This window comes from Urocitellus parryii, chromosome 4 (genome assembly GCF_045843805.1).
Source record: "Urocitellus parryii isolate mUroPar1 chromosome 4, mUroPar1.hap1, whole genome shotgun sequence".
Classification (NCBI taxonomy): Eukaryota; Metazoa; Chordata; class Mammalia; order Rodentia; family Sciuridae; genus Urocitellus; species Urocitellus parryii.
In genome coordinates, this window is record NC_135534.1 from 39790547 (window position 1) to 39817627 (window position 27081).

Sequence of the window (27081 nt, forward strand, 5' to 3'; positions counted from 1 at the left end):
ATGTAGATTCTGGAGGGAATTGGCTTCTTATAGAGCACATTAGCATAAAAATTAAAATCTGAGACGGATTTTTCATTCATCTCTTGTTTTCATGCAGATGAAAAATCTTAATAGAATCTTCTCTATTCACAGTTTAGCCAGATATCTTGGTGCAGTGTAAAGCATAGGAATTTTGAAAGCACTAAATCCCACTATAAGTACAGGCTTTTCTATAAATTTTCTATTTTTCTTGAGTTCTTTATTGATTTAAAAAAATTCTCAAAAGTTTTACAAGGCTATGACCCTATTGCTTCAAATCTTAACATACTGAGGGGAAATATGAGTTTTAAAACTTATATAATTCTGTCCTTTATTAATTGCTAATTTGCTGCAAGGAAAAAAAACTGAGAAAGAGTAGTTTGGACTTGAATGTTCCATAAAAAAGAATTTGAACAAGAGGAGAGGCCCAGGAACTGAGAATTGAAGACACCTAGTTCTCAGTAGAGCTTTCATAAGTAACAGCATTCCAATTCAGAGGCTAAAAGTCATGCTCTTGGGAAAAAAGGTGAACACAGAGGTATATGCTCGCAATGCTCTGATGAAGTACTCAGAGCTCACCCAGCTTCCAGTACCATTATTCTCCCTTCCCCCTGTAAAGAAGAAAAAACCCACTAATTATTTTCCTCTTTCATCTTCATTTTGCTGTCTGTATTCTTCCCAGTTACAATTATAATTTCTGACTCCACGAATCTCTGGGGCACAGACTCCTGTGTAGTCTGTTCCAGATAGGTATTCCTGGATGAGAACACTGGGAGGTTTTCTTACATATGAAGTCCTTACATTAAAAAATTATAGTCTGAATAAACTTTTCCCCTCCAAGGAATAACTTAAATATTAAAATCTAAACTACTGGTAGCTAATGTAAAAGTGCATTTTATGCCTTCAACTATGGGGAAAAAAAGCTAATTTCTTTAATAATGTTTCAAAAGTCTCGTATTGAGAATTTACCAACACTTTAATTCAAATGTTGTCACTCATAGACTTCAATTCTGTTCTAGATATCTATTTATACCTCTATTGTCTCAATTGCTTGCTATTGTTTTGTTTAATAAGTTTATTTATTTCATTTGTTACTCCTGGATATATTTCATAGCCACATAATTTCAGTGTAGAGAATATGGATCAATTATTTTATTTAATAAATTTTCCTCATTCTCACCACACTGACAACTTGCCCAAATAATAAACACAAACATTCAAGTAATCATTCAAGTTAAGAAAGAGAATTTTAAACTTTAAATTGATATGTGTCCAGAATTAGGTTCTATCAAGAAGTTTAAAGATTGTTTGGAGGTTATCAGTTTATATCCCATAGATTTTCAATATCATGAAAGTAAACGTGAGTAAATTTAGTTATATAACTTATATTAAGCAGATCTTACCTCTGTGAGGATATAGTTCTTTCAAAATTCTTTAAGTCTATACAAGTATCAAATTAGAATTTCTCTATAAAGTGATCCCGTAAAACAAAATATTTTATCAGTCTTTATATTTACTTACTAGGAATAAATTAAACTTCTATTTTTCAAAATTCTTTTTCCTAAATTGAATATTAGAGTTTTAAAAAACATCTTAGATTAGAAGTTAACTGATATTACTTACAAAAATACTAATGAACCCACCCAAAATCCACTTCTCTAGTAGCTGAGTTCTTATTGCTGTGTGTATGTGTCTGTGCATGTGTGTGCACCTGCAAACACACTTCTTATCATATTTTAGTGCTTATTTTAACATTGTTTTAAACATTTACCTTGCTTTAAATTATCGGTCGGCCCTTACCCTCTTCCACCTCCTTCTTCTTCTTTCCCCTCCTCCTTCTCCTCTTTCACTTTTATTTTTTTTGAGTTGAGTAATTTAATCTTTCACTGAGCTTTAACTGTACCCTAATAAACAGGTATTTATCCAGAATATTCGATATTCTGATAACTCTGATCTGCTGAAAGTTATCACCTTAGTCAAGAAATCTAGAAAATACAGTGTACATCCTAGAACACTTGCTTGAGAAGACTCAGCAAAAAATAAATCATTAGGAACAAAATTAAAATGCAATAGAATCATTAAAACAAAGTTGAACTGTTATTGCTTTCTAATCTTCTGTACAACTTTTCCAGATTTTAGTCTTTTAAAGTCATAATCCAGGTATAAATGTAGAATATTGGTACCAAATATCAAAGATTATTTTTGAGTTTGAATACCAAGAGGGAAGCCATTTGGAAATAATAAAGTTCATTTGCTGTTTAAAATATCTAGAAAAAAATAAAAGTAATGGAAAAGAACAAGAGGGAGGGAATAAAGAATGAATAATAATGAAGACAGAAAGGAAGAAAGGAAGAACAATGTGTGCTAAAAAATATTTATTTGGGATTCAAAATAGGCCATAGTTAGTGGAATTATTCAAATAAGATTTGTTACTATTTAGTAATTGATGATCAGAATTGCATAATTGCACTTAAATGGAAATAAAAAAGGTGATCAAATCAGAAAAACAGTAATTATATAATAAAAGACAAGAAAAACATGGTAACAGGGCCTCATATGTTAAAATTTATCATGCGAGTGGTTATAGCTCATTTATGTCAAAAATTATAGCTGGTTTATGAATTTGAGTTTTTCAGGAATGCTCTTTACATTCCAGATTATTTTTTGCAACCAAATTCCTCCTTGCTTTTTTTTCAGTGCCTATGATATCATTTAAGAGACCATTAAATTCATGAAATAAAAATCAATTTTAATATCAGCCTAACAAAATATAATTAGAAAAATGAGCTGGGAAATTTAGACTAATACTACTATCAAATGTATATAATCATGGAAATTATTCACTATTTGAAATTTCTAGCCTCAAGTTTTCTCGCCTTTATTCATCAGTCAAAGGTCAAGTCAGCATGTGATCAAACCTCCAAACTTGTAGCAAATTTCTGTGCATATTTGTATGTATTCTGTGATTTATACAAAATGTTCCTGAAATATAAATCTTACCTCATTTTGGAGGTCTCGGATCATTTTGGTCTTTCTTTCCACTTCAGTCTTTAAAAAGTTAATCTGAAAATGAATACAATATTATGTAGATCCATCCAAAATTTATTTTTATGTTTTTTTTATTTTTGATTATTTTCAGGTACAATAAAATGAATGTCCCTTTGTTATCAAATATTGAAAAAGAATAATTAATTAAAATTTTTCTTAATCAAAAGCTTCATTATTCAATTAATACATATATTTAAGGATTATATGAAAATATTCTTTCTCAGGTAACAATAAATTCATTTTTTTAAAGTTGAGAAACCATGCATATTACAACTGTAATTCATTTATTTTGCTAAACAATATGTTTAGAAAATTGAAGAGGGAAGGGATGGGAATAGGAAAGAGAGTAGAATGAATTGGTTCATAAATGAATACACAGCCAGTGAAACGCCACATCATGTACAAGAAGAAGAATGGGATCCTAATTAGAGTACTTTATACTCCATATATTTATAATATGTCAAAATGCATTCTACTGCCATCTATCTCTAAAAAGAACAAATAAAAACAAAAATATTACAAAAAATGGTTCTTAGAAAATACATTCTTATGTCAAGTCTAGTAACCTAGGAATTTCCCTTCATAAACATTCTAGTATTAAATTAGTCCTGTGCCCAAGTTTGAGAGCAAATGTATAGTGATCTACCTTTTATAAAGGTATGAAATGTTGTATAAACTGGATCTAAGAAACTGTGATGTTTTCTCTTGGTGATCATATTGTTAGCATCTACAGTTACAACTTTAAGGTTGTATTCCAGGTGTATTTATTTGAATAGATATTGCATTTTTATCTGACCTGAGTACTTAGGATTTTTATAAAATGTATAGTCTTTATAATCTCTGAGTGTCCATAATGGTTAAAAAAAGACATGATAGTTGATGAATCATTTAATTTCTCAAATTTACTGCTTTATGGTAATCACATATTTTAAAAAGTAAGAAAATGGGTGAAATTGATTTTCTTGATATGTTTCATTCAGTAGATTTAAAATACTATTATTTGTACATTTAATGCATTTGTGTGTGTTGCTGGGGATGGAACCCAGGGCTCTGTATATATTAGGCAAACATTCTACCAGTGATCTGTTGTGCTTCCAGTCATAATAGATTTTTTTAAAAAATATTTATTTTTTAGTGATAGTGGGGCACATTACCTTTATTTTATTTATTTATTGTTACATGCTGCTGAGGATTGAACCCAGGGCCTCACACATGCTAGACAAGTGCTCTACTGCTGAGGCACAACCCAGCCCCCATAATAGATTTTTAATGACAGATTTACATTCTTTATTTGTAGTCTGTATTTTAAATTTAATTTTTGTTTTACATTCATAGCACATCTGTCTTTGGACTAGCCATATTTCTAATGTCCAGTAACTTCATCTATTAGAAAAGATAGCTTTAAAGATTCCTAGAATGATGAAAGGGAATCATTGTATGTATTATCTTGGACTGCAAAATAAGTCATTGGGCTGGAAATAAAGTTTAAAAGAGGGTTACTTTTCACCATAAACATAGTTTTAAAAATTGATTATTTATAAAATATTTCAAACACAAAAAAGTAAGTAATATGTGAAATGTCCTGTGGGCCCACCCTTATGCAGATGTAAATGTTTTGTCCAATTTCTTTAGATATTTCATAAAGAAACTGTTATAATACTATTAAAACTCTGCCTAATTTTCCTTCATTTATTCTTCCCAAAGGTAATAACTATCCTTGAAGTTGATGCACATTGTTCCTCTCATGCATATTTTGACCATTTTATTTATTGCATATGGCTCCATGAAAAACATATTTCACCTTTTTGTGTTAAAGTTTCCATAAGTTCTTTAGATTTAAAGTCTATATTTGTGAGTAATATCTATGTTCATTTTATGTAAAACCAGTTAATTTGTTGTAGATGATAAATTTGTCATCATAGTAATCTAGTAAAAAGTACAAATTACTGAATTAATCAAAGTAAAGACTATTACTATAACCATTCATAACTACAATCATTTAAATAAATGGATACTATTTTTCTTTTTTATATATAACAGTATACTAGTATGTGGCCATACTTGGGGCCCATAAGTGAGTGTCCTTGGTCTAGAGTTAAGATTTGAATGTTCTATGTTGGGGATAACATCTCTGGCATCTGCAACTGTCCTTCATTGCTTCCATTAACTCCATTTCCTGATCACTAGATATGACAATTCCAGGGCAAAGAAGAAGTATAGCACAAATTCTGACTCCAAAATAGAATCTGGGCATATTAGATTTATTTTGATACATTTAAAGTAGGACCCCAGAGAGAACTAGCTAGATTGTAGCTGAAACAGATAAGGAATGTTGTAGACTAATATAGATGTTGTGGTAAGTCAATTACTGTACAAATAATGAGCAGAGGAGGTCAGTTGTTAGAGTGATAGTAAGAAGCAGGGAGAATTAGCTGAGTCATTGAAGTACAGAACAACAAGAATGAAAATCAGTGGATTCCTGTTTTTCATGTCTTCAAGAGCAGCAGTAGCTCTAGAACCACCTGACAGAATTATCACTTCTGACTCCTGAGCTTAGTTTTCCATGAAGATCAATTGGAAGCCTCATAACTGTTAGCATCCTTTCCTTTATGGCATGGAGAGAATGCATGACTATTCATTAAAATGATAGCAAAAACCCATACCCAAACAACTATGATGGTGAAAGTACACATAAAACAGGAGGAGTTTAAGAACTAGCTTATATCTACTGTTCTGGTCATATTTACTTTTCTATAATTTTTAAATTGGTGCATTAAAAGTATATATGAACTAGCTCGATTGACTGACATATTCATACATGTATATAACACTTGCCATATCAATTTTTTTTTTTTTTTTTTTTTTGGTGGTTCTGGGGATTGAACCCAGGGCGCTGTGCATGCAAGGCTAGCACTCTACCAACTGAGCTATATCCCCAGTCCACTATATCAATTTTTAAGGTTACATTTGAACTATAGGATAATGATAGCAACCCAAATCATTAGTCATACTTACTATCTAATTAGGTAGGGAGCTCAAGTCAGTTGATAAAACAAAGGTATTATGTGGAAGAACTTGATGCAATTTGAAATTAGATATGCATGCAGTACAGTATGCCTCCCTACAGACAGATTTTTACATCTATTTCTACCCAAGAATTTTATTAGAACCAGAAAATTTCTATATATTGCTGATTTGTCTTTAAGCAATGAACTAGTGAAAGACATTTCAATTATATAAGTCATCTACTTTTTTACTGGTAGCATTATTTTCCACAAATCTTCACATATTGGGATTATTCAGTATAAATTTTCCATAACTAAAAATTCAATTAAATGAAGAGTATACTGAAAATATTCTGTCAGACCTATAATTCTTTAAATATTAAATATTGACATAAAAATTTGAGAATGTGATATTTATTCAGGACCAAAAAAATTTCAGAATATTTTAAAAGCATTAGCATTTTATAATCACTGGTAGAATCCCAGAAGGATATAAGATCCTTGGAGAAATAAACATCCCTAGCAGATAGTTACAAAATAATTTTCAGAGATGGGAAATACCATGTGTCTACTTTGAATAAAGAATGAAGCACAGTAATACTTCTTGCTTAATAGGAATAAAAGCTTTAAAGTAAGTTTGTTTTAGAATAATTATGTCTCACTTAAGACAAGTTAAGCCATAAAAATTAACAAGAGTAATGAAATGCATCAAATGATCATCAATATCTTTAATTATTCTGGCTACACCTGAGAGCTCCTTCTTCTTTGCTATAGTTTTCCATGAAGAAGACAAGTTTGAAAGATTTGTCACTCATTACTGGCTTAGGGATAAAAATAATTATTCAGTCCTCATAAACAACATGTATAAACAATTAGATAAAGACAGATTTACCCTTTTAAAATTAAATTATTTAGAAATGTATCTTTTTTATATTTTTATAATTTAATAAACAAGACTGCCTTTATGCTTCATATTATTTTACTTGGGACTTAAATAGATACTGTTGTTATTTGTAACCTAATTTGCAAAAAAAAAAAAAATGTGTTTTTTTATGGGAGAAAAAGCATAGCCTTTGGTATTTAATCAAAGTCAGCAAAAAATCTAAAATAGTACAAAAATATTTGTAGAAACAAAGCCAAATTTCCTCCTGATTTGAAAGAAAGCAATTACAATTACTTTAATCTCTTTCTTATGCAAATTTCAGTTACAACTATAGTCTTTTAAACAGTAAAATAATTAGTAATGACTCACAACAATAACAATGGTGAGAATATGTATAATTTAATCCTTACTTAGTGTCTTCATGTAGCAATACAAATCACAAAGCATTCTGTTTGAGTCTACCCACATTTTCAAAAAATAATCTCAATAGTATTAAACTCATCTTCTCCTGGATACTAAATGCATAGGAAAAACATGAAACAATCGCAATTTACATATTTTTTTTGTATGTGAAATCTATAAAAAAATATATATTTTATTTATTTCTGGACTTACTTCATGATAAAAACTTTCAAACTTTGAAGTATTAGAAGATATCATTTATTCAATTCAAATATAGAGCACATTTCTCCAAAGTGAACAGTATAATTTCTTTTACATGTAGATGCTTTCATTCATTGATCAAAATATTTAATATATTAAAGCATTCTTAGATTTGTTTATTTGGGATTTCTACATCAAAAAGTCATTATAAAATATATCTGAGTATAGGCATATTATCATTTATTGATTTTGGAATCGTAAATGTACATGTGCATAAAGTGATATCAGAGTTCTAACTCTTTTTGTCTTCTCTAGGAAATATTGCATATATTAGAGATGATTAGTCTTTAAAAATACAGATGAGAATCACTATTAAGTGGTCCGTGCCTATAATTACAGTTGCTCAGGAGGATGAGGCAGGGAGATTGCAAGTTCAAAGCCAGCTTTAACAATTTAGTGAGGTCCTGAGCAACTTAGGGAGATACTGTCTCAAAAAAAAAAAAAAAAAATTAAAAATGGCTCAAGATTTGACTTAAGCACCCCTGGATTTAATTCTCAGTACTGAAAAAAGAAAAAAAAAAAAAAAAAAAAAAAAAAAAAAAAAAAAAAAACAATACTTCTCATGCTACAGTTTGAAAGTTTGGAAAAAGGACATCTTTTCATATATTAAATTTCTAAGTATATTGGCCTATTCAAGTACTGCATTTCTCTAGCAGAAATTTTGAAAATGTTTGTTTATCTAAAGCTTTAATGGAGATTTTCAAAACTTCAGTGGACACTGTTTTAATGAATTAATTTGAACTGTGAACATAGCTATTTTTCTTCTTTTACTCAATATTATAAAATTTGAATAACTATTTTTATTCTGTTTTGCAACTTATTTTATTTTTTTCAATTAAATTATTTTAACAAGTTACATAAACATTATTTTACATATTAAGAGAGTAATATGATATTTCAATGCAAGTATATAATATATAATGTATATATCAGGTTAACGTATCTGTCTTAACAAGCATCTATAATTTCTTCATGGTAAAAATTTTCAAATTCTTTCTTCTAGCTTTTTTTAAACTATACAGTTCTTTATTGTTATCTGCTGTCTAATAACACAGAAGAACTTCTTGCCTGTGTTGAACTAAAACTCAGTACCCATTGATCAACCTTTCCATCTACATTTTTCAGTCTCTGGTAACCACAATTCTGCCATCAAGTTTTCTGAGATCAACATTTTTAGATTTCACATGAATAAAGTTCAATGACACTTGTCTTTCTGTGCCTTATGTTACTTAGCACAATAACATCCAGTTTTATCCATGTTGTCACAAATGACAGGATTTTAGTCATTTTTATGGCCTAATGGTTTTCGATTGTATCTATGTACCACATTTTCTTTAACCCTACATCAGTTGACAGGCATTTAGGTTGTTGCCTTTTCTTGCCTGTTGTGAATAGGTGGCAATAAACATTGGTGTGCATGATTTCATTTCATTGAGATGCATACTAATTAGTTGGATTAGTGAATCATATGGTAGTTCTATTTCTAAATGATGGGGGACCCTCCATATAATTTTCCATAATGGCTGTGCATCCTTTATATTTCCACCTATAATGTACATGTACTGTTATAAAGATCAGTTGACTGTCGATGTGTGGATTTACTTCTAGGACCTGTATTCTGTTCCTTTGGTTTATATGTCTGTATTTATGCCAGTATCATTTTTTTTTTAATTACTGGATCATTGTGGTATATTTTGTACTCAGGTAGTATAATGCCTCTTGTCTTAGTCTTTTTGCTCAAGATTATTTTGGCTATTCAGGGATTTTTTTTTCCTGTTTCCATATTAGGATTGTGTTTTATAGATCTTTAAAGGGTATTATCTTTATTTGAATAGGGATTATATTGAATCTTCAGAATGATTTATTATGGTCATTTAGAAAATATTGGTTCTTGCCATCAGAAACACAAGATGTTCTTCCATTTTTGTGTCCTCTTCCAATTTATTTCATTGATACATTATAATTTTCATCATAAAGACATTACACTTCTTAGTTTTAAACGTATCCATAGATAATTTGTTGCCATTGTAAATGTTTTCACTTTCTTGATATCTACTTCAGATAATCCACTGTTGGCTTATATGACTGCTATTGGTTTCTATGTTGCTTTTTGTATTTTATAAGTTTGTTGAATTACATCATTAGTTCTAATATATTTTAGGATGGAATTTTTGAGATATTCATGTCACCTGCATACTGTGACTATTTGAATTTCTCTTTCCTGATTTAGATGCCCGATTTTTCTTTCTCTTGCCTGATTGCTCTGGCTAGGGCTTTCTGCACTGTGGGAATACAAGTGGTAAAAGTGGATACCTTTGTTACATTCTAAATCTAAGAAAGAAAGCTTTTGCTTTTCCCTACTCAGTCAGTGTCAGCCATTTCCTTAGAGGAATGGTATTTATTGTATTGAGGTCTGCCCCTCTTCTACCTACCTTGTTCAGCATTTTACCATGAAGGGCACTTTATCAATTGCCTTTTCTGCATTTTTGAATATATCAGGTTAATATATCTGTCTTATCAAACATCTATAATTTCTTAAAATGATGTGGTGTACTACATTTATTGACTTGTATATGCAAACCGTCCATCCCTATATCCATGGAAGGAATCCCCTTCATTATTGCGAATAATCTTTTTAATGTACTATTGGTTAATTTGCTAGCATTTTGTTACAGATTTTTATAACTATGTTTTACAACTATGTTTATTTTTTTCTATGGCATATCTATTGTTTAGGTGTTAGGTGTCCCCAAAGTACTCATGTGTGAGATAATGAAAGGAAGCTGAGATGGGTAATGATGGAATTATAAAATATTTAACAATGAATGTATTAATATGATGACGGTAAATAACTGGGTGGTAAATATAGGCACGTTGGGTATGGCTGGAGGAGGTAGGTCATTAAGGATGTGACTTTGATGTGTACATTTTGTTCCTGAAGAGTCTCTTCTTCTTGGTGGCCTTGTTCTGACCTGCTTTCCTCTGTCGCAGGATGCTTTGCCTCACCTTCAGTCCAGAGGAATGGAACTAGCTGTCTGTGGACTGAGACCTCTGAAATCATGAACCCCAAAATAAACTTTTCCTCCTGTAATTCTTCTTGTCAGGTCCTTTGGTCAGTATAGACGAAAAACTGCTTAAAACAGCCCATCAAGAGTATTTGCTGATAGTCTCCTTTTTCCCTTATATCTTTGTTATGTTATCAGGGTAATGCTGGTCTTGAAGAATATATTTGGAAGAATTCCTTCATATTAATTTCTTTTGAATAACTTAAAAAGTATTGTTATTACTTTCTCATAAATGTCTGATGAGATCAAGTAGTAAAGCTACTTTATGTGGACTTGGGCTTGTCTTTATTGGAAGAGTTTTTATACTGCTTCAATCTTCTTATTTCTCATTAGTCTCTTCTCTTTCTTCATTACTTTACTATAGTCTTTATTTTTATTCTCATTTGTTCTTTTGAATACTCTATTTATAATAATCTTTTGAAGAACTCAGCTAAAATGGGGGGAGGGCGTGTCTATCTGTTTTTGCAGCTGGAAATCAAATCCAGGACCTCACATATGCTGGACAAGGGCTCCCCCACTGAATTACATACACCCTAAGTGCCTACTTGTTTTATCTTATTGCTTTATTGTCCAAACTTTATAATTCTTTCTTTCTTTTAAAACTGATTTTGACATTTTGCTTTTTAACCAGTTTGTTGAGTTATATTTTTCTTTAATATTTCCTAATAAATATATTTAACCAATTTAACTATTTTCCCCACTGTTACCTTGGCTTGTGTTGTTTTCATTTGTTTAAGTGTTCAGTATGTTTTGCAGCATTTTATTCTTTCTTTCTTTCTTTTTTTTCTTTTCTTTTCTTTTTTTTTTTTTTTTAAGAGTAGAAAGTAGAAGCTTTATTAAAGGACAGCAGAAAAGACTTCTCTGGAGGAAGAAGGGGACCAAATGGTGGAATCCATGGAAGGAGAAGGTAGTCCTCTTTTATAGCTAAGGTCTACTTTCAGTTTTCCCAAATTCCTGTCACATTCCTGTCCTTTGTTCTGTTATCTTGCAAGTGATGGAATGTAGGTGGGAAGGTCCAAAGGGTGGGGGACAGGTGGGCTGAAGGAGTAATCTGGGCAGGAAGGGGTTTTGGATTAGCATCTCCATCTTTGCTGGGAGCTGTTAACTTTTCCTTGGGATGGCCTGGGGCCTTGGGGGCATTAACATTTCAATCTCCCCAAGTGCTGCTCTGGTTTCCTAGATTCCATTCTCAATAATGGCTTCCATTTTATTTATCTTACTTGATATTAGACCCGATTTACCTAACTACACTAACTACCTATCTTTAAATCTGGCTTCATTTTCCCCTCTAATTTTGGGAACTCCTTAGTGCTGTAAGGAAAGACGGCAATGACCATTCTGGCTTCTTCCAGCTAAAAGGGGGCGGTGTTGAGCAAGCAGTTTTGGAGTTCCCCTTTTTTAAAAATTGGGTCTATCGAGTAGTCCATGATAGTGGTCCATGATAGAAGTCCGATTGAGAAGTAATAAGCTGGAGGGCCATTTGAGTGATGGGTGGTCTCGGTGTAGATCTCAGTGGGGAACATCCAATCTGTTATTGGTGAGGAGTCCTGGCTTCCTCGAATGCTGAAGTATAACACCAGAGAAGTACGCAGAGACAAGTTTAGAGTGGAAAGTACAAGCTTTATTAAAGGACAGCAGAAAAGACTTCTCCCGGAGGAAGAAGGGGACCCAAAAGGTGGAATGCCTATTATTTCTTTTTAAGGCAAAGTTTATTAGGAAATGTGTTATATATTTTCTAAACTTAAGGAATTATTTTAATCTTACAAAATTATTACCTTTATTCCAATGGGTTTGAATAACTTATTATACATACTATTAATATTCTTGAGTTAACAGAACTTCATTTATGTGTTAAACAATTTTTTTCTATAGCATAACTATAAATGATTTGCCCCCAAAATGTCAAAAGTTTGTTGGAGATTCCCTGTTTGTGTAGTAGTTTAAAATTATGAAATATATTTTTTTAAATATTTGGTGCATCTACTTTGGCATTCCCCCTCTTATTTCTGTTTTGCTGGATGTTTAACCTGCATTTCAAGGTAGAAACATGTATTTGGACTTTTTAGTTTGTTTTTATTTTTATTTTTTTTTGTTAGTATACATAGTCTTTGCTTTTTATCTTTGTTCTTTCAATTGTTTGCTTTTAGGCATTAATATAAATTGTTAAATATTTCACATGATGTTTCACACATATTTTATTTTCTTGATTATATTAAGTACATGATATTTTCATTTTTTTAAAAAAAATTATAGCATATATGAAACTGTCCTGTTCTCCTCCTTTAAACTCTTTTGCCTCCTTTTGAAAACTATATCATGGGGTTAGGTGTTACTCAGTGGTAGAGCTCTGGCCTTAAATGTTCTCATACATGAAGCCTTGAATTTAATCCCCAGGACTGAAAAAAAAAAAAAAAAAAAAAAAAGAAAGAAAGAAAGAAAAGAAAAACAACAACAACTGTAAGGGGGGTCCGGCGGAATGTCAGAGGGAGAGACCACACACAAGAGACTTACTCCATGCAATTGGCAAAAGGGGATTTATTGGGGATCCATTCCAGCGCGCTGGGACTCTGTGCCCACTCAAAAAGGGAGCGCAGCTCAGAGCCCAGAGCAAAGGTCAAGCAGAGCTTAAGTACACTTTTTGGGGAGGGCGGGAGTCTTTGCATACATCAGAACAAATCATCATGAGGCACGGGGAAACTGAACAACAACTCTGAGACGTGATTGGCACATTCATTGGCGGGCGAGGGTGATTGGTCATTCGTAAGCGGGTTACACATTCAAACTGATTGGTTCGGGCCCTGTGAGGAACTGCACAGGGCCCTAGGCTAAATGGCCAGTAGGGTGTTGTCTTAACTATCTCAGGAATGTGGGTGTAACAGAGTAACTTAATAATACCTAATCTTTTACATTCAAGCTTTCCAGTTTAGAAACTTTACCCTTTCACAACAAAAAATTATAGTATTGGTAAATTTAACATCTTTTAATTTATTGTAACTTCTAGTCTATTGGAATTTGGGCCAATTAGAAATTTTTTTCTTTGTATTGGATAGTTTACTTTTTGTCTGATGTTCACTCCACTGGGATGTGAATAACGTCCCAGCATATGTAACACCATAGCATATGTGAAGATATTTTTCAGCCTCTTGTCCCAGAATGCTCCAAGTTGATAATCTTTTAGGGGTACAGTACTGCAAAAGGAATGGCTCCTACTTAAAAAAAAAATCTAACTTTGAAGCTCTAGAAATTAAATCTGGCATTTTTTTTTCTCCATGATAGTTTATCCTTTTATGTCTTCTCCTGGCAAAGACCCAATACAATACAAGCAGTTTCTTTACATTTGTACCTTGGATAATCTCAGGAAAGACTCTATTTGGAGTTGCCACTTGTGATTTTTTTATTTCTTCTGGGACTTGTTGCTCTAGTAATGCATATTTACTTCAATTTTGTCAAAAGTTGAAGGAACAGATGTGTACCTTTGTTAACTTCAAGAAAGGTATGGGAATGGTATTAGTTTAATGTCTACTATGTACTACATGTCATATATAATTTTGGGGGAAGTATCTTTGTTATCTTAATGATACTTGCCTCCTAAATTGGATCAAAAAGCAAATTTGCAGAAGTTAAATAATTTGTCCAAGTTTGCATAGTAATTAGCCCACTAGGAATTTGAACTCAGAACATACATATTCTGAAATGCAAGCCTAGTTGAGGGTCTGCAGTGTTTCTGGTTTAGGACAATAGTGGAGTGAAGGAGACGAACCCTGAAGTATTGATGTTGACCCATAATGATGGCATTGCAAGCCTGTTGAGAGGAAGACTTGGTGACACAGCTTGTCCTGTCTCTCTGTTGCTTCCCAATTGAGCACTCTTTGTCATTTTCCACAATTGGATAGTCTAACTTGGGCTTATGCTCTTTCAAAAGTTACAACTCTATTCATTTTGAACCTTGGTGAACATAATACACTAGAATTTTTTTATTCTCTGAATACTAGCTATGGAAATGCAAGCTACAGATTTGCCTTTTTTGAGTTCTTTACTTTTCAGTAAAGAACAAAACATCACAACATCAACAAATTAAAACCTAATGTGGCTTTGTTTTGAGGATATGAGAAAATACTACATGGTGAGCACTTCTGTTCTTATTGCTGTCATTTGTTTTCAAATTATATATGGATCAGATAAGTCCAGATTAAATATGATTGGTCAAGGCATAAATAGAATTGCAATTTGAACTGTTCTGTTGAGAGCCACAGCCGAAGGGGCCCCAGCAAACTTCCAGCTGATTGGCTCACCGTGGCCCCAGCAAACTTCCAGCTGCCAGCTGATTGGCTCCTCTGTGGTGATGCTCATTGGGCTGTTTCCCCGCCCTTTCAGACCATGGAACTGCTCATTGGGGGACTCTTTTGGCTCCAATCACGCGACCCAGCCAATTGGCCTCAAGAGCAGGAGGAGTCGGGGGTTGAGAGGCTCCTGGGAAGCCGGTGGTAGCAGTTGGGCTCTGAGGGAATTCCTGAAGAGCTCTTGTGGTGCGTTGTGTGTGTTCTAAACATAAAGTTCATTTCTGCTTGATAAGTGGCTCGTGAATTGTGCCCAGCCAGACTGTGGCACTGTTCAGTAATTTGATTAGGTGTGGAGAGGACAGATCATCACGCAGATGCTGAAAACTTGCCTATTTTGTGTGTGTATGTGTGTTAATTTCTAAATGTAATATAATTCGTCAGCTAAAACAGAAATAATGAGACCAAATGTTTTTCAAAAGTACAATAGAAAAATACTGTACACTGGTTTATTTTTCAAACAAGCAATACACTATTTACAAATAAGCACATCTTCAATGATAGAAACTTGTCTATTTTTTAATATAACATTTGTTCTACATAGAACCAATCACTAAGCCTTATTACAAATAAGCACTGAATGTTAACATAACATGGAAGGATCAATATGTCTGTCCTTACTGGTGGGCAGAACAGATAACAGTAAGTCCTTAAAAGGAAACAATTCTGTTTCTAGGTACATCAACAATCTTTATGAGAAACACTATTCCCAGGGATCAGGTGTCTCAGGTGATAGAATGAGCTGAATTTCAGAAGCAAAGCTTCAATCTAATCAAAGTTGTTTAAAGAAACCTTGCAAATACAAGGCTGGATGGGTGTTTAGAGGACCTGAGATTCCAGATAATTGACCTAGAATGGAGATTCTACAATAACCATATTTCTAATTTCTGTAAGATTGATGCTTTATCATATAGTTTGTCCAGGAAAAGTTTGGTCCTACACTCATGTGCTGGACTCCACCTTGTTCTGAACAATCCCATGATATGCTTGAGTTAGTCTGCCTTATCTACCTACCCTCCTCATTAGAGTCTGATGGGAGTCTTCCTCCTAGGATCACTTTTTTTTTTTTTCCAAATGCAAAACCATCAATCCAGAAAAAAGCAGTTTCAACTATCCATTTTCTTGGGCTTTAACATTTTGGGCCACTAGATTCCCACTCTAATCACCTCAGAGTTAGGTAACCACAACTTGTGAAAGCTTGCATGTCACAGAGACTACTGAAATAATTCAAACTGGCAATCCTAAACCTCCCTACTCTGCCTCACCATCGCATTGCCTCAGAAACTATAATCAAGTCTCCTGCCCACAGTTTCCCTTTGCCTTATAACCCATCTTCCTTACAGCTTGCTATTCCTCTCAGGAATAGTAAAAAATAAACTTTCTTTCAATAGTAGTTTCAGATCTCTTAGCATTTATTAAACACCATATATTCTATGAGAATACTATCTTGTAGAATAGGCTGAGGTCCTGGAAAAAATCCCTATAAGTGGTGCATAGGTGGGTCAGCAAGAAGATAGGACTTTCCCTTTCAGAATTGCTCAGAAGCACCTTCCTCCTATAGTAGTTTCAGGAGCAGAAATGTGGGAGTCAAGGGAACATCATTTTGAGAGAAAAAGATCTGGAGACTAACTTAACCTTTAAGCTTTGGCATATATCAGATGAATGACTTGCAGAATTGATTAAGCAGGCAGTAGTTATGGGCCTGCCTCAGAGATTTCTTTCAGTGGGTGTGGGGTATTAGTTAAGAATCTGGATACTGTAATACTTCAAAGTCAGTTTCACTCCCAAATCCAAAAGCTGTTGTTGTGGAGTCTGAACTAGGGTGTTTGCTGAATTCTGTCCCTTGGATTATTATCTATAAAAGAAGATTAAAAGTTGTCCCCCAAGAATCTAATATAACAGTAATATTTTCTTGGAATAAATGATGATCAAGTATTCATCCAATTATAATGACTGAAGCTTCTTTATAGTATTTTTATTTTGACTTTATATAGTATATTTTTCCATAGTGGTTTTGAAAAAAAGAAAATATCAATTTCGCTCGTTAAAGCAAAGGGACAAAGAAGAACACACTTACAGTAGCCTGGTGTTTCTCTGCTTTCTCAGATGTCTCTTTAAGTTGATTTTGTAGGGCCTCCTGGAGAGACTTCATTTCTTCTCTAGTTTTTGTAGAAAATAGCAAAAAGGAGATATAACATAATTCCATTATTTTCTATGTACATTCTTTTTTTGTTTATTTATTTTTATTGGTTGTTCAAAACATTACAAAGCTCTTGACATATCATGTTTCATACATTAGATTCAAATTGGTTATGAACTCCCATTTTTACCCCAAATACAGATTGCAGAATCACATCTGTTACACACTCACATTTTTACATAATGCCCTATTAGTAACTGTTGTATTCTGCTACCTTTCCTATCCTCTACTATTCCCCCTCCCCTCCCCTCCCATCTTCTCTCTCTACCCCATCTACTGTATTTCATTCTATGTACATTCTAAACAGAGGTTTGCAATCTACCCACATCTAGGGAACAGATAACCAGAACTGTATAATACTATAGTTACACAAATAGAATATATCTAAATATGCTGGAAATAAAAGGTTTTCTCTCCTATGCAAATGCTAAAAGTAAGCTGTATTTCAAGAAAATTGTTGTGTTATTATGTTTTATGAGAATCCCACTGTGTGAATCATCAGTGAGCTACATAATGTGTTAAACCAAATCAATATATTAATTTGAGTTGAAAAGCTAATTTTACTGACAGCATGCCAGGGTGTGAACATGCTGGTTAGGAAAAGTCACCACAAACTTTCTGATAGGATAAAATCACCACTCCCTTCTGATGCCTCTAATTGATTAATTCTATAGTGCTGTGCTTTAGACATCTGCTATTAGGCCTAAGACTTTTTACAAAAATAAAGTAAAAAGAGACAATTCTGAATGGAGTGTTACTTTCTTTAATGGGCAAAATAAAGGAAATGCATGACTATACATTCATACCAACTTCATCTCAAGACATAAGTACATATGTACCCTGTGTACTTTGATAAAGTAGAAATATTTCCCTAATTGTACATTCCTCTTAAGGACTAGAATGTAGCCACATAAGTCTAATGAATTGTGTTGGTGTGTTTTGATTTTATTGCTCAAGCTATGACTTCCAAATATTAAGTGAGGTTTAGTGGTGGGGGACACACCACTTTTGGTTAGAGAAATAAACATCAAATTAATAGCAACAATAAACAGAAAACTTTTTTAGTGTTATCAGCACCCAAACCAGTTTAAAATTTCCGATCAAATGCCAACAATCTAGCTCTGGTCACTTGGACAAACACCTTTCAGAACTAGTTTCGTCATCCATAAAATGGGCACAATGATACGACTATATTATAGGCTTGTGGTTAGGTTTAGATGAAAAAAGTAAACGAAATTCTCAAAATAATACCCTGGAAAGAATTAGTCAATAAATGTTAAATCATTGTCACAAGCACAATGCTATCCCCTGTTCATCCTTGAGCACCATGTCTCACACAACCACAAGCTACTCTTTCATTTAGCAGTACTTCATAATGCTCCCAGATTTCCTGCTCTAAGAACTCCTAGATCCTCATTTAAATTTCTAGTGTTTGAAATAGCTCTGTATGTTTATTGAAATGAAATTGGACATTCTTTGGCAATGCAAATATAAACAGGACAAGTTATAACATAATTATAGTCACTTTGGTTCCAAGATGATTTATTTATATATGCTTGACTAAGGATATATAATTTATGTATATATGCTTTACTATCCTTTGCTTAGAGCATTTTTTCATTGCAGCTGCCATTACAGGCTTCACTTGACTTCATTTGTCAGATTTGTTCCACCTATGGACACTTAAAGCTAGGATTTCATTATTATAGTCAATATTTTTTAGTAAGAGTATTCAAGGCATTTTATATATATATATGTGTATGTATTTATATATATATATATATATATATTATACGTGTGTCTATACATTATATATATATATGAACATATACATAAAAACATGATATAATATGATATAAATATACACATACTGTAGGCCTGTAATGTGCAAGGCATTGTTATAAGCCTCAATCAAACTATGGTATCATATTACAGATTGAACTGATGTATAGAAAGGTGGTAGAATTATATTCCAGAAGCTTTGTGCTAGAACTCTAGAGTCACTACATTATATCTATTAAGGAACAAGAAGGAAGGAACGAAGATGGAAGGAAGGAACGAAGATGGAAGGAAGGGAGGAGGGAAGTGAGAATGTAAATGTTGAACTGAGTACTCAAATCTTAATAAAAAACTGAATGATATATAATAAAACTATATTTTCAGCTAAAAATTATAATAATGTGTTAAATAGTTATTATTTTAACATTTTATTTCAATCACTTTCATTTTTAAATCATATATAAACATTTAAAACAAATTAGTTCATAAGATATATTTGTTATAAACACATCTACCATACAAGCTGGGCAAGATGGCACATGTCTGTAATTCCAGCAGCGTGGTAGGCTGAGAAGAAGTATGGCATACTCAAGGCGAGACTCAGCAATTTTGCAAAGCCCTAACCACTTAGCGACACCCTGTCTCTAAATAAATAAATAAACAAATAAATACATAAATACATAAATAAATGGTACTGGGATGTGGCTCAATGGTAAAGGGCACCTGGGTTAAATCTCCAGTACCCCTCCCCCCCCAAAAAAAAAACCTCCCTCACTGTGATATATACATGCAATTTAGGAAACCATAAAAAACAAACAGGAATATCTGTTAACAAAAACTGTAGACATTAGTAAATTCTACATATTTCATGACAAGGAGCTTGGACAGCCTGAAGAAGTGTGTCTTTAATTTTTCAAATCTCTCCATATACTTTTCTACCTTCCTTTCTGATGCCTTCTTTCACCTGCTCACTGCTCCTGGGCTTTAGGTGGCCTAACACTTCTGCCTCACAGACTATCACTTTATCCCCCATTGGGAGAGGATTCCTGACTTGCATTTTATCCCTTGTGGGAAGTGATTCCAGACTTGCTTCTACTCCACTTTCCTCCACCCAGTAGGGTTTGACCAACTATTTCTAGCTGTTCTAATTCCCTATTTGATGCTGAACCAAAGCTCTAATTCTAAGGGAATGATGGCTCCAGGGGCACCCATGACAGATTATTCAATGTTGATATGTGTTAACATAGAATTTGATATTACATAATCTTTTTAGAGCAGTTGGTTCATACCTCTTCCATCCCCAATTATAAATATAAGAACATGTTTACACACCTCACTCTATGGCACAGCACATTTTTCAAGTGATTTTTGAGCTTGTATTGCAATAGCATCACAGATGAAGAACCTGTAGCGGTCACAGCCATTCTTTTACATTTCAGAGAACACTGCTCTGAAATCCTCGAGTATACTGAGTCCACTACTGTCTTCCAGGAATCTTCATCCACCAATAATCATAGAAAATAAAATGCTTTATTCCATTTTTCTTTTCAAGATAACCTTTCTGACATTCTGGGGCCTTCTCCTACCTACTCCTCAGTGTCCCTCTCTCTAAACTTTTTTTTTTCTTCACCCGTCACAATTCTTTCTTTCAGCCCTAAACAATGTTAGTAGAGTAACTTCCCTCAAATATTTCTTTAATTATATCATGTTTCCCAGTGCTACCTAAAATTAGTTATTTATTTCTTATTTATTTATTGTTATTTATTTATTATTGTGATTTACTCTGATGGTGATTGCTATGAACCAACATTTAAAAGCTTTTAATTGTGGTACCAGGTCTTGCAAACAGATTTATTTTCTCAACTGCTCAGCCTCAATCTGTCTTCCTCAGTCACTGCAACCTCTGACTGGTGCTATATATCCATTGTTTGGAGGTACCTTCTGTTATTATGTTTTGTTTAACATTTTTCTGCTTCCCTATCATGAAATACTCCATAGAAGTATCATTTTCTGCACATCTTGGTATCTTGATGAGTTATTTTTCCTTTTTTTAATATTTTTCAAAATATTGTTCACTACATTCATTTTACGGTACAATAGATCTCAAACCTATTCTTATTTAGCTGACAATGTACACTTTGACCAATATTCCCGCGTGCTCCCCCTCAACCATCTCAGCTACAATAATCAACATTCTGTTCTCCACTTCTATGAGATCAACATTTTTAGATTACACATAACAGTGAGATCAAGTGGTATTTGTCTTTTTATACCTGGATTTTCCTCCAGGTTCAACAATCTTGTCACAAACAACAGAATTCCTTGGTTTTATGTTTGAATAGTATTCTATATTCAAAGTGTTTAATTCTGCATCACTAAATTTATGAGCCACTAATACTTGTAGAATATTGAGCATAAGTGTTTTAAAAAGTAATGCATTTGGGGCTAGGGTTGTAGCTCAGAGGTAGAGCCTTTACCTAGTACGTGTGAGGCACTGGGTTCAATCCTCAGCATCAAATAAAAATAAATAAAATAAAGTTATCGTGTCCATGTATAACTAAAGATATTTTTTAAAGGTAATGTATTTCAAACCAATAAAATCATTTAAAATGAGGTAATTTTTGAAAACATGCTCAAATAAATATTTTATTCAACCTTTTTTGATATTGGACTTTGAAGAGAATTTCATGTTAAATAAATAGTAAATGTCATTGCAAATAATGAAAGCCAATACATGACACTCAATTTAATATTTTAACAGGTGTCATTTACTCCATCCAAATGAACTTCGATGAAAAATTTCTGGGTCAAGAGGCAAGGTCAGTGTACATGACAGAGTCTGACAAGACTTAAAAGGGACAATGCTATCATGATTGTGAATGGCTTTTCACTTTGTGATTAGTGACCTAGTGTGGAAAGACGTGGCTGTCGAGTAAGAGAATGGATTTTAAATTCAACATCCAACTATGATAGCCCTCAAATATTGACTTAAACACTGAGCAACAATTTCTTATATATAAGATGGGAATAATAATATCTACTAAAAAGGTAGTTGTGAGAATATAGTACAATTGTATATAAAGAATCTAGAAAACATTCTAGAAAATGAATAGTAAATATTTGATTGCTTCTAGCTTAAAATTCCTCATTTATAATAAAATTTAAAATCATATGGCTTGTAAAAAATAAAATAAGCAAACAACATTAATAATATTATAACAATGGAAATTTTGTTGTTAACATATTTGCCCTCTTCCTTACCACACCACCATACATTGTACCCATGATATCCAGGTGATGGTTGGTTTTTGTTTTTGTTTCTGTTCCAGTGATCGAACCCACTTTACCACTGAGCCACATGCTCAAAGCCTACTCCTTTTTTTGTTGTTATTGTTGTACCTCAGAGGGCACTTTACCACTGAACCATATCTCTTACCCTTTTTTTATATTTTATTTTTAGACAGGTTCTCCTTGAGTTGTGCTTAGGACCTTGCTAAATTGCAGAGACTGGCTTTGAATGTGAGATCCTCATAGCTCAGCCTCCTGAGCCACTGAGATTACAGGCATGTGAAGGTCAAGTTTTGACCCTTTTCTTCATGATTCATTGTGATAAATAGCATCCATTCTATGTAGTGATGGGCAGACTTTTCATGTTCTATCAGTGCTAAAAGAAGAGTGTTACAGATCATTATCATTCAAACCATGATATGCAGATAAGGAACAACATTACCATCACTAAGGAACTCCTTAGAAATACAAAATTTCAAGCCCCACCTCAGATCTACTGTATAAGAATCTACACTTAAGCAAGAATTCCCCAGTGAATTACATATATATATGTAAGTAAAGTTAAGAAGATAAATACATTCCTGAATTTTAGTAAATTTCCAGATATACTTTGATGGAACATCAAAAAGAATGTAAGAATGTAGGGGAAAATTACAAAACAAAAAACAAACAAAAAAAAAAACCAAACACAGTCTTACCTTTGTTTCTGGCCTAATTCCAGAAGCTTCTGAACATCAGTTTTGGCAGATTGCTCATCACTTTTTAAAGACTGACAAGAAAAGTGGGAAAAGGAAGTCTTATTTAGTGAAACACCGAGGCTCACTTTCCTTTAGGCTACCTCATACATGGTAAGACTGCACTTTTGACCTGTGACAGAAACAGTAAAAAGGAGGCCCTAATGGTCCTCATAGCTCTAAAGATCCATACAGAAGTCTGTGACACTTTCCAGTGCATATCACACACTGAGTCAGAGGGGTAAGCTTAGACTCAGCTTTGAGAGGCTTGATAGAGGAGAAAATACTCTCCAAAAATCTAGGTCTTTTTCTAAGTTAATATAAAATATATCTTCTACACTTTCTTTGAAGTTTTACTGTGTTCTCTGAGGGCATGTTAAACTAGCTCTGGCATAGTTTCAAAAAATACAAGGAGACACAGAAAGGCTGTCTGTGTAAGTCAGGAAATAACACAATTAAAGATAAAAGCAGTCAAAAGGCACATGCCTGTTTGGTCTTGTCCTGTTATTATTTGTCAGTAATGTATCAGGATCCACAAAAACATAGGGCCATGTAAAATTGTAAATGATCCCTACAGATAGGGTATTTAAAAAAAGAAGAAAAATACTATCTATCTATCTATATATATATATATATATATATATATATATATATATATATATATATCACAAACAGATACACACTATCTCAGTCATTAGAGTTTATATACTCTAATAAATTCAGGATTCTGAGGCCATCAATTAAAGTAGAAAAGATCCCCAGGCTTTTTCTCATTAGGGACACTGTCATAGTAAACCTTCCCTAATATACTCAATAAACTATTTAAGAGAGTAACCTGTCATTCTTGACATTAAAATTTCAAATGAAAAGGAAATACAATTGTTTATATAGCAGCTTTGACAGGTAGAGAAATAACAATAGCAAAGGAAAATGCTTTGTTTTCTTAATATTTATTTAATAAATATCTATCATAAATTATGCAAAGACTTGTGCCTGCCTTCACCCATTTTTCAATCTCATGCTTAAAAGAGAACATGAATATAGTATGATAATTATTATTATTAAGATGTAGTGGGATGAACTGTGCTTGAAAAATCTCCTCCCTAATAAGACTGACTGGGGTGTTCATTTGGAAGCAGACAATAAACAGTGTTCTGTCTACCTGGGAAGAGTAGCTTCACATAAAATACAAGGAAAGCAGGATGAGGAATTCAAATGGAAAAAAATGTCATAATTTGTGAGATTTACAGATCAAAGTCCATCATGGTTGTTGACTTGGGGCAGTTCACAAAATCAGCATTTTGACCTCTTTATTTGTACGCTAAAGATGAAATTTCTAAGCAGCCTATTTTAAAAAGTAATCTGACTCAAAGAATTTAAGTGGACATGTGAAAGCATTGAGAGAATAAGTGCAATAAAATATGCTTACTACTTTATTGACCAACTTTTATAATATGGATCAGAAGAAAAGCATGAGTAAAAAGGTCAGGGAATTATACTTGGCAATTTTTCTTTTCAATTTTTTTTTTTTTTTTTAGATTCTCAGCACTCTTCAAACCCCTCAAAAAATATAAACAAAACAAAATAAAACAGAAAAAAAACAACAACAAAAACAACAAAATAATTCACAAACCTGATGCAGAAATGGAAGGCATATGTACACAGATGGGATCAGCAAGGCCAATTCAATTAGAAGAACTAGGTGTACTTTATTGTCATTTTCTCAGCAATATCCAGGGAAGCAGGGTATAACTCTATGAAAATAATCTTGTCCCTATAAGGATACTAATGGTTTATATAAAAACTATTTAGCAAACATGTTTACTTATTGTGCTATATTATCATCCCATCTAGGTGCTATGGTTACAAAGATGAACAGGACTTTAATCCTTGAACTTTCAAAGTTCCTTCAGCTTATGTTTGAAAAATGCTGTGTACAATGGGCTATACATTTACTTGTAATTTTGAAACCTGGAATACTATTTATTATATGTATGATTTCAGGAAATTCCTGTGGCCTCTGTGACCTTTGCTACCTCATTTTACAATGATTATAAAATGATCTTAATGTTGTGGAGATTTTGTTAAAAGAATTTAGCAAGATGAAAAACATCTTGCATAGTGGCTGGCACAAAATAAACAAAGGCATTTTAAAAATCACAGCTACATATAAGGGTAGAATTGTTAACTTTTCAAAAACTGTAACTCCATGAAGATATACATTTTAATCAATTTTCTGTAATTAGATGCCTTGACTTCTGTAGAGGGACTTAATGTCCAGGGAGCACCGTGAACACTGACCTCGCCTGGTCATTTAACCACATGCTTGCAGTATTTGCAATGTGCCCGATGTTCCATGACTCTGAGAGGTTCAGATTTCTTAAAGATTCTTCCCCGTCTTATTCACCTGGCAAATTTCCACTTACATAAAGTACATCTCAGGCACTGGTTCCTGTAAAACTCAAAATCAATTTGCACCCCCTTTCATCCTGGTTATTGTTTGCCTAGTGCTGTGTACATTTCCAGCATGGTGCTATTATTGCACACTGCTATCATCCTGCTGCCTCCCTCTGTGTCCTACTGGGTTGTGGATGGATTTTTTTTTCTTTTTCTTTCCTTCTTTCTAGACATCACACAATTTCTGGAACGGGAGCTTGAACACTGGGTTTAAATACCAGCTCTGTCCCTCAATTATCTCTGTGTTCTTACTTTCTTTCTTTTTTTTTCCCCTTAACTCTGCTTTCTCATCTATAAAATAAGACTTAATAAGCCTAGAATAGTTTTCATGTTGGAAATTCTAGAAAGAATATCCAAAACAGGACTTTGACCAAGTTCAACAAGTTCTGTTGGTTGTGGGTAGCATCATAATTATCCTCTGGGAATAGAAAACTGTGCAGTAGAGTGTGGGCAATGGTAATTCTACATGATTTATTCAGTTACAAATAGAAAGAACCTAGAGCTGGATTTCTGGCATTTAAACTTTGGCTTCTTTTGTGACATTCAAAATAACGTGTTTTTTTTTTTTTCCTGTAAACACAATTGCTTGTATGTAACAAGGAAATCACAATAAAAGTATTCACTTCATGGATCTGAGTATTGCATCATGCAATATACACAAAATTCTTAGTATACAGTAAGTATTTAATAAATGCATTGCTTAAAGTCCAATATTAAAACATTAAAGGTATGTCAGAAGTATTTCTTATCTGAAGTAGACTTTATTTCCACTTTAGTGATTGAGATTTCATTGTATGAATACATTTTTTACAGATGACAGTCTCCTCTCTAAGGCATTTACCCATTTCAGTAATGAAGTTTATTAAGGATTCTTCAGAGCTCTCCTAGGGGGAATTTAATATTCTCTTCTAGATAATATTCCTATATTCATTTAACTCTTCGTCTAATTACTTTTCATCATTTTATAATATGAAAAACATAAGGGTCAAACTGATCTTAGAAGCTGAGAGGAATTGATGGTTTTACCAAGCACACAATTTTCTCCTTTTTGTAATTGCACACCTCAGATCCCTAGACTGCATTTCAGATGGCATTTCATTTCAAAGCTTATATAATAATAAATAATAACCACCATGGCCAAGCTCAAAAAGGTATTAAAATCTGCTTTAAAATGCATATTAATATGGGACTGCTCATTCTTTGCTGCTGAGCAAATTAGTTTTCATCTCACCTGAAGGTTGACTTTAATTCCATCAAGCTCTCTTGATGTCTTTGTCAGCTGACGGAGGATGGTGCTCCGCTCCTTAAATACTTCTTTTAGCTGCTTTTCTAGCTCTTCATAGTCCTGTCTAACACAGAAAGAGAAGGTGTGAGAGCCCTCAAACACTCCACTTCGCATCAGTCATAATCAGGAACCATCATATTTTAGTAAAATCTAGATAAAAATCTAGATTGTACTTTATTAATTACTTCATATAGAAGAGAATTTTTGAAAAAAAATAATATCATGTTATCTCAAAAGTTTTTTTTTTTTTTTTTAATGAGAGGTATTTAGGTTCCAAAGAATTTCCATGGCAATATTTCACAATTTCTTTATACACATC

At 33.0% G+C, this 27081-nt stretch overlaps 1 protein-coding gene across 3 annotated transcripts in view; it reads right to left on the reverse strand.

Moving 5' to 3' along the window:
• Luzp2 (leucine zipper protein 2) overlaps positions 1 to 27081 on the reverse strand; it is a 477121-nt gene that overhangs the window by 244636 nt on the left and 205404 nt on the right. For 2 of the 3 annotated variants that reach the window (XM_077797695.1, XM_077797694.1), the window contains exons 2-5: positions 26709 to 26826; positions 22985 to 23055; positions 17097 to 17178; positions 3019 to 3081 (exon numbers count right to left, since the gene is read on the reverse strand). In XM_077797695.1, the coding sequence (XP_077653821.1) occupies positions 3019 to 3081; positions 17097 to 17178; positions 22985 to 23055; positions 26709 to 26826 (334 nt within the window). Of the gene's footprint in view, positions 1 to 3018; positions 3082 to 17096; positions 17179 to 22984; positions 23056 to 26708; positions 26827 to 27081 lie in introns of those variants that run through there. The other variant, XM_077797696.1, reaches the window with a different exon arrangement.